The 12,233-nt window shown below is 38.4% G+C and overlaps 1 protein-coding gene across 1 annotated transcript; it reads left to right on the top strand.

The window, feature by feature from the left end:
* The first annotated feature begins 1,537 nt into the window (after positions 1-1,537).
* LOC127372294 (inhibin beta B chain) lies at positions 1,538-5,675 on the top strand. Its single transcript, XM_051415843.1, has 2 exons — positions 1,538-1,907; positions 2,367-5,675. The coding sequence occupies exons 1-2, from the start codon at positions 1,538-1,540 to the stop codon at positions 3,146-3,148; spliced, it is 1,152 nt and encodes a 383-aa protein (XP_051271803.1). The 3' UTR covers positions 3,149-5,675.
* The last annotated feature ends 6,558 nt before the right edge of the window (positions 5,676-12,233 follow it).

Genomic DNA, 12,233 nt, shown 5'->3' with positions numbered 1-12,233 from the left:
GGTGAACAGTAGTGATAAAATGAATAAACTATGTGGACAGGTTGTGCAGTAATGTAATAAATGTAAGCTATAGGCTTAAAGGCAACCGGTTATGGGCAGGTAGAACAGGATGTCTATATCCTGTATGCATATGTATATAGGCTACTGTTCTTAATTGTTTAAACTCCCAACAAAAGTGTCTATGTGGAAGACAACACACTCAAACAGTGTCCTATTATAGGTCAACATGGCATTTTCCAGCAGATTAATTATGTGTACATATTGTAGCTTTTAAATGACCATGAGGGGCATACAGCTGTAGGCCTCCTTACCCAAGTTTGTGAAATGTTAGACTATTATGTATTAGCACCATATTACTGAATTCAATTTGGTGGCTTTAGTGTGCAAGTCCACACTACAGAAATGATTTGTCAGCTTAGCTTTCTTGACACTCTAACTCTTTTCAAACTAACTATATGCTACAAAACACTTTATGCCATTATGCACATTACTATAAGTAGAAATCAGGACATTGCATGCCAGCATGTGTGCTGTCAGGTGCCAACCATGCCAGTTCACAGTGCAAAAAGACTACATTTAAGGCTGTCCAAAGTAAATAAAAATTTTTTTTTCAATTTCTAATTTATATTATGCATACAAATGCTGTGAGAACCCAAACAGACAAGACTTGTATGGGCAAAGCCATGACAAAGTGAGAGTCATTATTCTCCCTCTCTGTCTCACACACACACACACACACACACACACACACACAGCAAGCATCGATTTGTTAGTATATTTATGCCACCATGCAGGGAACATGAAGGAACGTGTTTCAAATACCGCAGTCTCCACCTCATAGCCTCGAGCACTCCTGTAAACCTCAACTACACTTCAATTGTTTGGTGGCTATGAAAGCCCGTGTGCTCTGGAACTGGGTTAAAGGGCACTGAATTTCAACTTTGATCGGCAAGAGTGACGGCAGGTTGCGTATCCTGCTCAGCTGCCCTAGAGAGGACAACGAGGTACGGAAACTACCGGTTGTGATAAACGGAGGTGATGACCTCATTATATCCCAACCACAATAAAAAACCTAATCAAAAGCCCCTCACTGTAAAAGCATACGGGTTTGTTCATGCAAAGCAGCGAGTACGGTCCTGTAGCAGGTGTATCGTTGACAAGTTTTGTGGCACTAGTTGTCCCATGTCTGTGTCTGTGACTGTGTGAGTCAGTAGCCTACGTGTGGACGTGTGTTTTGTGAGTGTTGTGTGAGTGAGCACAACAGACAGATGCTTTGCCAGTAATTTCCTCGGTGCCCCGATGCGCTCATTGGTGCGTCCCTCCAACGTGTCACCACTTTTGGTGGATTACCTCAGATATCTTTACCATCAGGAGGGTGAAACACCATTCATTTCTCTCAACTCCTGCCCTCACGGTGTCCACCTGCGAATGAGGACCTCTGACAACAGTAGGGAAACTTGTCACTTTCAAAGAACAACTCAGGCGAAAAGGATCTGAAGATTTATTATAAGTTCTTTTACACACGCCGAGCCCTACAATGCATGTATTTACTTCAGAGTCGAGGATGCCGCTGTCTTTTTCATTCCCAGCGTTTCTGTTTTTGGCACCCTTATTGATAAAGGATGTCTGTGTCAGTGGCTCTCCGGGCTGCGCGTCCTGTGGCTTGCCGGCGATGGAGAAAGACGTGGAGCAAAGGCTGATGATAGAATTTGCCAAACAGCAACTTTTGGACAAGCTGCACCTGAAAGAGAGACCAAACATCACTCATACGGTGCCCCGGGTGGCGCTCCTCACTGCCCTGCGCAAACTGCACTCGGGGCGCGTCAGGCAGGATGGTACTCTTGAACTAGAAAACAATATACCTACCAAAGATCAAGGCTATGAAATAGTCAGCTTTGCAGATATAAGTAAGTTTGGTATTCACCTTTTACACTGTTAAGCTGTATTTTCTCTGTATGGAGGGCACCCTGACCGCGCTTTACGCACGTCAGTGCGTAAAATGGACATAAATTGGGTCATGGTGTCCGTGTATCAAACTACTTTATGTAGTTGTACTGTTCCATAAAATGTGGTTAAAGTTTAGGTTTACAGTATCTGTCATCAATATTTAGATGTAAACACAAGAATAATATGTCTGCAGTGCTTATTGTGAGTTTATATAAAGGGTCGACCGTAACATAGTGATCAGGTAAAATGCTTTAAAAAGGGCGGCAGTAGAATGACTGATTGTCCATTATTTTCATATATATATATTTTTTAATCTGCAAGCATGTTTCAGAAAATGCTTGTGTAAAACAGGTGACAATCTGTGAAATGACCAAAATATTAACAGTCTGTCTTCTTCTTAAATTGTCATTGATCCGTAGATGAGACAGAAACTGGTGATAAGGCCAGCCTCAGTCTTACCTTCCAGTTTATGCAGGAACATGGCCAAAGTATCCAGGTCCTCCAGTCTTCCCTGTGGATCTACGCCCGCTCCTCTGAGGATCCTCACCGAGACTCCCGCCTCTCTGCCCGGGTTTTCCTCTCCGCAGATGGTGGGCAGTCAGGCTCTAACCGCACCCTGGTGATAGAAAAGATGCTGGAGGTCCAGGAAAGTAACTGGCACACCTTCCCCATCACCCGCACCCTGCAAGCCTTCCTGGATGGCGGACAGCACAGACTGCGGCTGGAGGTCAGCTGTGATGAGGATGGGAAGAACCTTTGCTCCCTGGATGGCTCTGCTGACACCCCCAACCAGCCCTTCATGGTGGCCCAGGTGCGTCTCAGAGAAAACCCCTCCAAGCATTTACTCAGGAAGCGCTCACTTCGCTGTGGTGACGATGTTACTGTGTGCTGCAAGAGAGACTTCTACATCAAGTTTAAGGATATCCAGTGGCACGACTGGATCATTGCACCCGAAGGTTACCATATGAACTACTGCATGGGTCAGTGCCCCCAACATCTGTCCGGCTCCCCAGGCATAGCATCATCATTCCACGCCACTGTCTTCAGCCAGCTGAAAGTCAATGGCATTAACACGGCTGCATCTTCATGTTGTGTTCCCACTGAGCGGCGGCCACTCTCCATGGTGTACTTCAACTCTCAGCACAGCATCGTCAAAACGGACGTCCCTGATATGATAGTGGAGTCCTGTGGATGTACATAATGGACTGAGTATAAAAGACATGGCATAGTTAATGTAGATTTGTTTTTAATGCAGGAAACTGAAAAGAATTACGTGTGTATTTGTTGACAGACAGATACAAACGAGAGAAGATGAAAATTGAAGTTAGGGGAATAGCAGGCACAAAAAATAAGAGAATATTATAGTATATGCTATTTTCATGGCACTCATGGCATATTCTATCAAGAATATATACAAAATTTTATTTTCTTTTATTTCTTTTGTTATATATTAAGAAACCATACTGTTTGTCATTCATTATGATTTTGTAAGAGTCTTATAAGATGCAGTATGTAAAGAGTGCCTAGAACCAGCCGAGTCAATCTAAATAAGATTATACACTGAGTCTGAATGAAGACAAATTTTCTTCACCCATATGTCAAAGGCATACATTAAAGAGAGAGTAGAAACTAACCCTAAATATATGGCATACGCAACACAGATAAGAAAGGTGTGTTATTAATGTCAGACATTTATAGTGTTGACAAGCAGATCAGGCCGGGGCTGATTTATGGAGGTCACACAAAACACAGAGAGATTAATATAAAGCCTTTGTTGTAGTGTAAGCTTTAAAGAATGCAATCTTTTTCGTCATATATAGGTTATTTATTCAAAATTGCTGCTGGGATTCAGTTCAAACTAAAATGGTAATGTATATAGTCATTTCCTTGGCTTCTGCCTTTTCTTAGCCTAATTGAATGCTGCCATTTTAAAGCAAGGCTTTTAAAACAATCAAAGAGATCCTTGATTTAAAGTGTGCCTTCTCCATTAACTCGCAATGACTAAGTGCAACATTGACATTGAGTATTAAGTCATCTTGGTCTGAATACTAAAGTATATCGCTTCTATTTTTTTAAATTTCTTTTTACATTACTGACCAATGGAATCATTTATGTGGACTTTTTACCCAATTATTTGTATTCTGGTATTATGACTTTTTTTTCTTTCTGCATCCAAAAAACATTTTCATTTGATTGTGAACTTGTGGCAAGAAGCAGTGCAAGAAAACACTGAACTGAAATGGTTACAAGCTGCCCTGAGTTCTGTCTGTACAGCCGATGCTGCATGCATATTGAAATATGTTTGATCAGCATCTCCACTGTATTATTTACAAAAGTCGCCTAATCAGTTGGGTAACTATGGCTCTGACAGTGTATGAACCCAAGGTCATTTCTCAGCAGCGTGAGCAAACATTTAGTTATTGCTTCAGTGTCAGGTAATGTGAAGGTCTGTGAGGCAGGTGGGTCAATGAGCATGTACTTTTGCACGTTGGCATTTATATCTCTCAGAGTCTAAAGTTTTCTTTGGGTGATGTGAAATTGGAAGCTTTCCAGCTCGGACAATCTCCTAATAATTTTTCCTCATATCCCATTCTAACTTAGTTTTGAGTATGCACAGTACTATGTACATACCATACTAAAATAACTTGATTTGAAGAGTGTTGGTGTTGGTGGGCATTACTGTCCCACAATGCAAACAGTGGTGCAACAGCTCACAAAACAAATAAGCATAACAAAAAATTATCAGAAAAAGACTTTAAGGCCACTGTATATGAGTTTAAAAAAAGAAAAAGAATTTGGCAGTAGTGTTATAAAGTCAAAGACACCTGTCAGCACATGCCTTGTGTTATTTAATGTTTGGAAGAATTATATAGTGCAATTATTTCTTGTATACCAACTACAAAAGCATTGCACTGCTAGTACCAAAGATGTCCATAGTATGGATTTGAGACCCAGGCCTTGTCTACTTATCGCCTATGTTTACACTAAGCAGTGTAAAAGTCAAAGACCGTTTCTGCTTCCTGGATGATGTTTCATTCTTTTGTCCTTACTGTGTTGGTAAACTGTACTGCCATGACACACAGGAAACTTTTCCGTCAATAAGATGGGGCATTTCGCCCAAAGATTATAACAAGTTACAGCAGTCTAAATATTCCACCAACTTGTTTCACCTCTCTCTGTTGCCTCTAAAAACTGCACTTAGTAGTATTTCTTTTAGTTTAAACCTGCGTAAAATCATTTTGACGCTAGCGTTTATTGTTGATTATTTTATTTTGTATGCACCCCCTGTCCCAGGACTAAATGTGACATTGAGGTGCTATCGTAACGTAACTTACTAAGCACTTTATCACCCTACTGTATTTTTAGAGCAAATTTTGCTTGACTCAGGTGAGCACAACCTAGAAAATGTAAATAGGCCTACTGAAAGCAAATGTCAATCAGCTTATTTTCTTAAGCTCTAGTTGTGTTTAAATGCAATCCTCTGTATTGCATGTGTTTGCAGAGCACACAGATGATGCAGGAATTTCTGTATACTGTAACGGGTGGTGGAAGTGGAGATTTGAATGTTGTGTCAATTTAAAGTTACAATGATTGTCTTTATTTTTATATCATACATTTTGTGCATATGAATGATTTGTAATGCAATTAATATAAAACATTTGTCATAATGTGCTGAAATTATATGATTACAGTATATTTTTAATAAATAAATAAATATTTTAAATCAAGCTTACTTCCATTATATTTTTTAAAATCTCTCCTCTTTAGTCACAATGACAATGCACCTTTACAACAGAAAGAACAACTGTCATTATAAAAGATATCTGAGAATACAAATAGTTCTTTATATACTTATTCTCTTAACAGTTTTGCCTACAAGATGTATTGGCTGGCACTACTTTGGGAAACAGTGGGAATATGTTTTGACTTAGAAAACTTTAGAAATTCCAGCTCAATGCATTTCACAATGCATTGGAGTTTTTTTCATAAGCAGCAAGAATACACATTTTACATTTTACCAAGTGCATAAAGAATAAAACAGTAAAAGCCAGTTGTAGTTCTCTTAAAGGACCAGTGTGTAGAATTTACTGGCATATATAACTGATTTGCTGGCAGCTGTAGTTGGCCACAAAACTCATAAAAACAATGTGTACTGTAGAAACATGGCAGACTCCATGAAGGCGACCTGTTGCGCCTGTAGATAAAAACGGCTAACAAAAACACATCGATTTCTATATTGAGAAGATTATACACTAATGAAAACAAACCTGAAAACTTATATGAATATTGTAGTCCATTTATGTCAATAGATCCCCCTAAATGTTATACATTGGACATTTAAAGGAGCACATGCTCTGTTGGCACAGATTCAAATGCATCATTATAAGTTAACAGAATTCTTTGCATCTGAACACACATGCCATGTCATCAGATTCCCAATTTTAGCCAGCACGAGAAAGTTACCCATCAAGTCATCACACTGGCACTGTCTGTAAGGCAAAGGGCATGTTTGCTCATACAAATAGTAGAAGTGGCTTTATGGACTGTCTGTGTTTGATGTGTAAACAGTTGTCACATTCCCTTGGCATGTCGTCATTTTCACATCATGCATTTGCACCTGGCATTGATTACAATCTAAAGCTGAGACAACTGTATAGAAGTAAAATTAATTTTACAAAGAGACTACAAATTATACATGTTTGCAAGAGCTGTATGAGCTGTATGAGCTGTAAAAAGGCACAGAACTAGGAAGAGTGTGTGTCCTGCTGCTTTTCTATTATATCAATATGGTAAGTACACACCCACACGTCACCATACAGTGAACAATGACTGCACACACATCCATAGAGATTTCTATGCATAAGATATACAAACTAGAGAATTTACATTTACATAAACAACTGTTCCATGTTTTCAAACCACCTCACAGTGAATGTCCTAAAGATCAATCGCCAAATTCCCTGACTTGCACTTTCAAAAAACATAATGTCCTTTCCTGCCCAAATTTGCCAACTCCCCTTCTACAGCCAATGATACACCATCCAAAATGGACTATAATCAGTGTCTGAGGGTAGGCTGGCACTACATTTTTTTTTTTTTTTGATTTTTACAAGTTGTTTACACATATTCCTGTCCAAGTTACTGATGGTCTAATATGTCAAGGTCATCAGTGATAACTCAGCAGTTACATGCTAAAATATTTGTGGCCAAATGTAGTTAATACTAATAAATAAAGTGTAGACTTTGAGTTAATTCTGTCGTGAATCACATTGTGCAAAGCACTGTCATTGATATGTGGATCCAATTATCTATTTTCTTACCCTTTAACTTACACACAACCCTATCCTCACCCACTCTCATAACCTAGTGTTTGTAGAGAGCAATGTCCCGAGCACCTCTGCTACAAATACTACAAGAGGCTGATGCACGTGTTTTATCACCAAGCACATGCAACACAATCATTATGTTAAATAGTATTATTCAGAGATTCAAGTGAAGCAATAGCTCAACAATTTAGATCTGACAGAAACTCTGAAACAAAACCCATGTGCACACAGAACATAAACATAGGTGTTAACTGTATCATATTAGTGTCACATGATAAATTTGATATCAGGCTGCAATGACATTTCTGTAAAGTCAGTTGAGAGTGGTTTCATCACACCTACCTAAGATTACAAGCAATAATGTGAGGGGGCGTACCTCATACATTACAGCTGTACACCATCCACATAGACCTACCAGTTGAACAGTTTAAAAAAAACAATCATGAAATGATTGCCAGTGGGATAACTGGTTAAAACCTTAGCAACATACATCAGAATATATAGCGGGGGTGTGTATCTTTATTCTTCAACATCCCTGTGAATACTCGTAATGCCAATTTACTGTTAAATATATTAATCAATACCAGTCATGCCTACCAAACAAGTAAATGAGAAACTTTTTAGAGATAATTAGCATTAGGGTCTAGTGCTACAACGATTAGACAATTAATCATTTAGTTGTCAACTATTAAATCAATTGCCAATTGTTTTGATAATTGATTAAGCGTAATTCTCTGATTTCAGCTTCTCAGATGTGAATATTTTCTGGTTTCTTTAGTCCTTTATGACAGTAAACTGATTATCTTTGAGTTGTGGACAAAAAAAGACATTTGAGAATGTCACCTTGGGCTTTGGGAAACAATAATCAATATTTTTCACAATTTTCTGACATCAACCAAATAACTAATTGATTAATTAAGAAAAGTCAGAAAAGCCATTACTAGTCAGAAAGCATTTACTGAGGCCTCCTGAGTATTGGGCACCCCCTTCTGGAGTGATGGCAAACTGCTCTACAATGAATTAGTATCAATTTATCTATATAAGGTGCCACGCAAAATAATAGTATTGACTACATGGTACATAAAATCCAGAATAGTTACTAAAGAACAAGTAAGGAACTAATCGGAACTAAGTGACTGTTTGTAATTCAAATAAATAAGAGCTGTATAACAGAGAATAAGTTACGTGACACTGCTCGATACTACGCACACTAACAGTGTCCCAGTTCAGGGCCCATTATTTTAAAGGTCTAGTAAGGAATTCTGTTTGGTGAACTGAGTGGAATTTTCACGCTAAATTGTGACTTTTGGATTCACCACAACATCGTAAGAAGTTCCTACTCCTAGCCTCACAGAAACATAAACTAACTGAGTGTTAGCTGGAGCCCTTACATCGTCAACAACGCTGCTTTTAGAGTATGTGGTGTACGATTTTGCTTTAATGGCATTAGCTTTAAACCATATACCAGGTTGTGAGCACTAATAAATAAAGTGACCAGCACACAGCTAATTTGGGGATATCGAAGGCAGTACAGGATACACTTGTCGGGCAAATAAAAGACACATTTCTTAGCTACAGTTTTAGAGTGTGTTTGAAATGGCACAACCTGTTGTATTGTATAAACTGAACTGGCACAGACCAAATTTAGTAAAAGGTCAGTTCACCCAAATCACAAAGCATATTTTCTCACTCACACCTGGTGGTCTCTAGTCTTGCACATAGTTTTATTTGCCTGGTTTTTGAGATGTCCTTCCTCGGTTTCCTGTCACCAACCTGATGCAATGGAAGTTTGAGGAAAAGGTAGTGAAAACTTTACACATTGCCTGTAGATTATTCAGTGTAACCAGGCCATTCTTTCTGGAAAATAGCATTGATGTTTACTTCTTAAACCCTTTTTATGTTCTGTTAGACACAAGCAAATTTCCACTGACCTCCATTGTATTTGGGCGGCAGATGTTTCAACAGGAGATATGTTAAAACTAAGTGTTCCTTTATCCATCCTCTGCTCACTTGTTCCTGCCAGCCCAGCCCATTTTCACTTTGTGTCATAATTTGAAGCACTGACCTGCTGCATTTGACGAGTTCAGAGTGAGAACGTGTCGTTCCTGCTGGTGAAATGTGTATTTTTGTGTTTATTGCAGGTTGCGATGTCTAAATAAGCGACTAGTTGCAGGACAACAGATGTGCTTGTAAACATCTGCAGGTTTGGCAATTCCAAACTTCTAAGACTTAATGATATGATGTTAAATCGCTCACTGGGCTTGATGGCACCTCATAGCAAATGTTAGTGAGTCACAGGATCTGTGACATGTCAACAATGTGTGTAAATGGTGGTCATAAATAATGGTGTGATAATACGAATGCACTTTGCCAGCTGAAAGCACTTTCACCCAACAATGCATTATTGTTTATGTTAGGAGAAGAACATGGGTAAAGGCTGAGGATGCAGCTGCATGTGTGATGGTTTTTAACCATGAGCACAGTTCAGTGTTAACATGTGATCAGGTGAGTACTCTTTCACCCCAAGAAGAACTTGCATTGGCCCCTCTCAGATAGCTGACCTACTCTGGAAAAAATCAAAGCCTACTGACTCACTGATATACTGACACACTGACCCACAGACCCATTGTTTGCTGTGTGCCACTAAAACCCTAATCCTTCACTCCAATCACAATCCCACAAATCCCCTAGGAAGGTTTAAGGTGTCACTCAGGCTCGTCCCACGCTGTGTCATGACAGGGCAACCTGGGAAGAAACTGCTCTCGCTCTCTCTGCTTTCCCCCTCCCGTCCTCAGGTAAACCGTTAACAACAGTGTTATGTGTTTAGATTAGTTTGCTTGCAACATGCAGTAATGACTACTTGCCATACAGTAACCATGCTATGACATATGTCAAGGGATTTGAGCTAGTAATACATAAAGCAAATAGGGAAAATTATTGAAAAGTGAACCTAGTTTTGCAAAAGTACTGCCAGACTCACTGTTGACTTGGTCAAAATAATCCCTAAGTAGAGGACAGGTCAATTATTCAATTAGATGTCTAAGATGTGGACTAGCTTTCTAAATGAACCGGTATAATCCAGTTTACACAAAGAAAAGTGAAGTACAGCTGGGATATTTTGACTGACATATCTCTCTATGGCAGTCTCACATATAAGACATATGACATATAAAACAGTCAGTGCTGTTATTTAGTTGAATCTATTTTGTTCATGTCAGGATTTTCATCAATATTTATGTACAGAAGAATATGATATGTGTTATACATCCTATAGTTAGGTGTCCTGTACTGTATGTATCCAACCTGTAAAAGGGTAGAATCTATAGAAAACATGATGTGAGAGAGTATATATTATTAACTTGTTATAATGAAAGAAAGCCTAGATTATACCAATATGTTTTCAGTTGTCCTCACTTATCAGTTAGGTGTCACAAATGTCATTTGTTTGGAAACTCAACCCCTTTCTTGTGCTAAGGACCATTTCTAAGGGCCGGGATCTGTAATGTTGTCTGCATTCTTGTTCTTGTTCTTGTACTTGGCACTTCAAATAACTTTTAAACCCACAGGATGATCCCATTACGACAGACCTAGTTACCTGTTATATCTCTATGTGTTACATCAGATTGCCTTGTTACAGAACAACATCCGACATCCTTACTGTGAACTCAGAGCTTTAGCTTTTGACTTAGTGTCCACTGTTAAGGAGGTCATTTGATTTCAATAGTCTTTTCTGGATAAATCAAGTTGTAACAAGAAGAAAATTCTACAAAGTATGAATAATTATAATATTGGTAATATAATATATATATTGGAAAATGGCATATGCATACATTGTCAAATAAGTATTTTTGGAAACTACTAGATAAACTTGTCAAATCAAATCATTGAACATAGTTTACAGTTAGCAAGGTAAATCCAATAAAGCTGGCTGCCTGCCAAAAAGAGAATATACAGAATACTTTGAAGAAACCTTAAAATACATTGTAAAAATAATACACTCATGATTTCACCTTTCACAAAATCTTAAAATCTCATTCGTCCCCGACTTTGACAAAAGAAAATTACATATTTAACATTAATTGTTAAAAGTGCACTTGCCGTGATAAATATCATATGATAGATTAGATTACTACTAACTGCCAGAAATAATATTGATATTTTTCTTATTTTATCAAATGTGTTAGGTAGCCTGTCTACTAAGGCCTACCAAGCAATTGTAAGTACAGTTGCTGGTATACAGCCAATGTTTACTAAACTCAGCATCAGACTCTTACTTCTCAGTTTTTGCCACTTGGTGGCGTTGTTTAAGTAATAAGCTTGAGGGTATTCACATTTACTACAGGAAAAAATCCAATTAAATTGACTCCTGCTTTACTGTGATCGTGCCATTCACTCCATCACGTTTACCCCCAAGAATTTCCAAATCCAAGATTGTCCACTGCTTGAGACCAGCACAACAAATATTTGAGTTTGAAGATTGATCGACACAGTAAAGGTAATTTCATAATAATCTGTAACTTGTACAAGAATGGCCTTTAATGGAAAGAAAATGTGTCCATCTTCAAGGTCCAAAGTAGTCAAAACATGTCATATCTGGACATTTGTCTGATGTGTCATGAACACCTCATCAACTTTTTGCTTATCACAGTTCTAAGACAATCAGCAAAGAAAGAGAGATTTAAATGTAGTAATAGTGACTGCAGTTATGGTTATTTACAGTACGGTCAACAGAGGGCACTAGACTTACTGTGTGGACGTGCATCAGTGAAAACTGCAGGCAATTAGGCTGAAGATGACTATTAGCATTAACATGAAGTTCCACATAATATCAAACATTTGTCACATACTGTGTATGATTAGTAATGTGAGGACTGGACTCTTGGACTGATCCCACTGACAGTTCAGACCACCTATAATCATATGCAACAATATGTCAAATAACCTTGAACAATATCCATA

This window comes from Dicentrarchus labrax, unplaced genomic scaffold, assembly GCF_905237075.1.
Source record: "Dicentrarchus labrax unplaced genomic scaffold, dlabrax2021, whole genome shotgun sequence".
In the NCBI taxonomy this organism is placed as follows: Eukaryota; Metazoa; Chordata; class Actinopteri; family Moronidae; genus Dicentrarchus; species Dicentrarchus labrax.
Note: the sequence above shows the minus strand (reverse complement) of the source record. Positions and strands in the feature narration are given on the sequence as shown.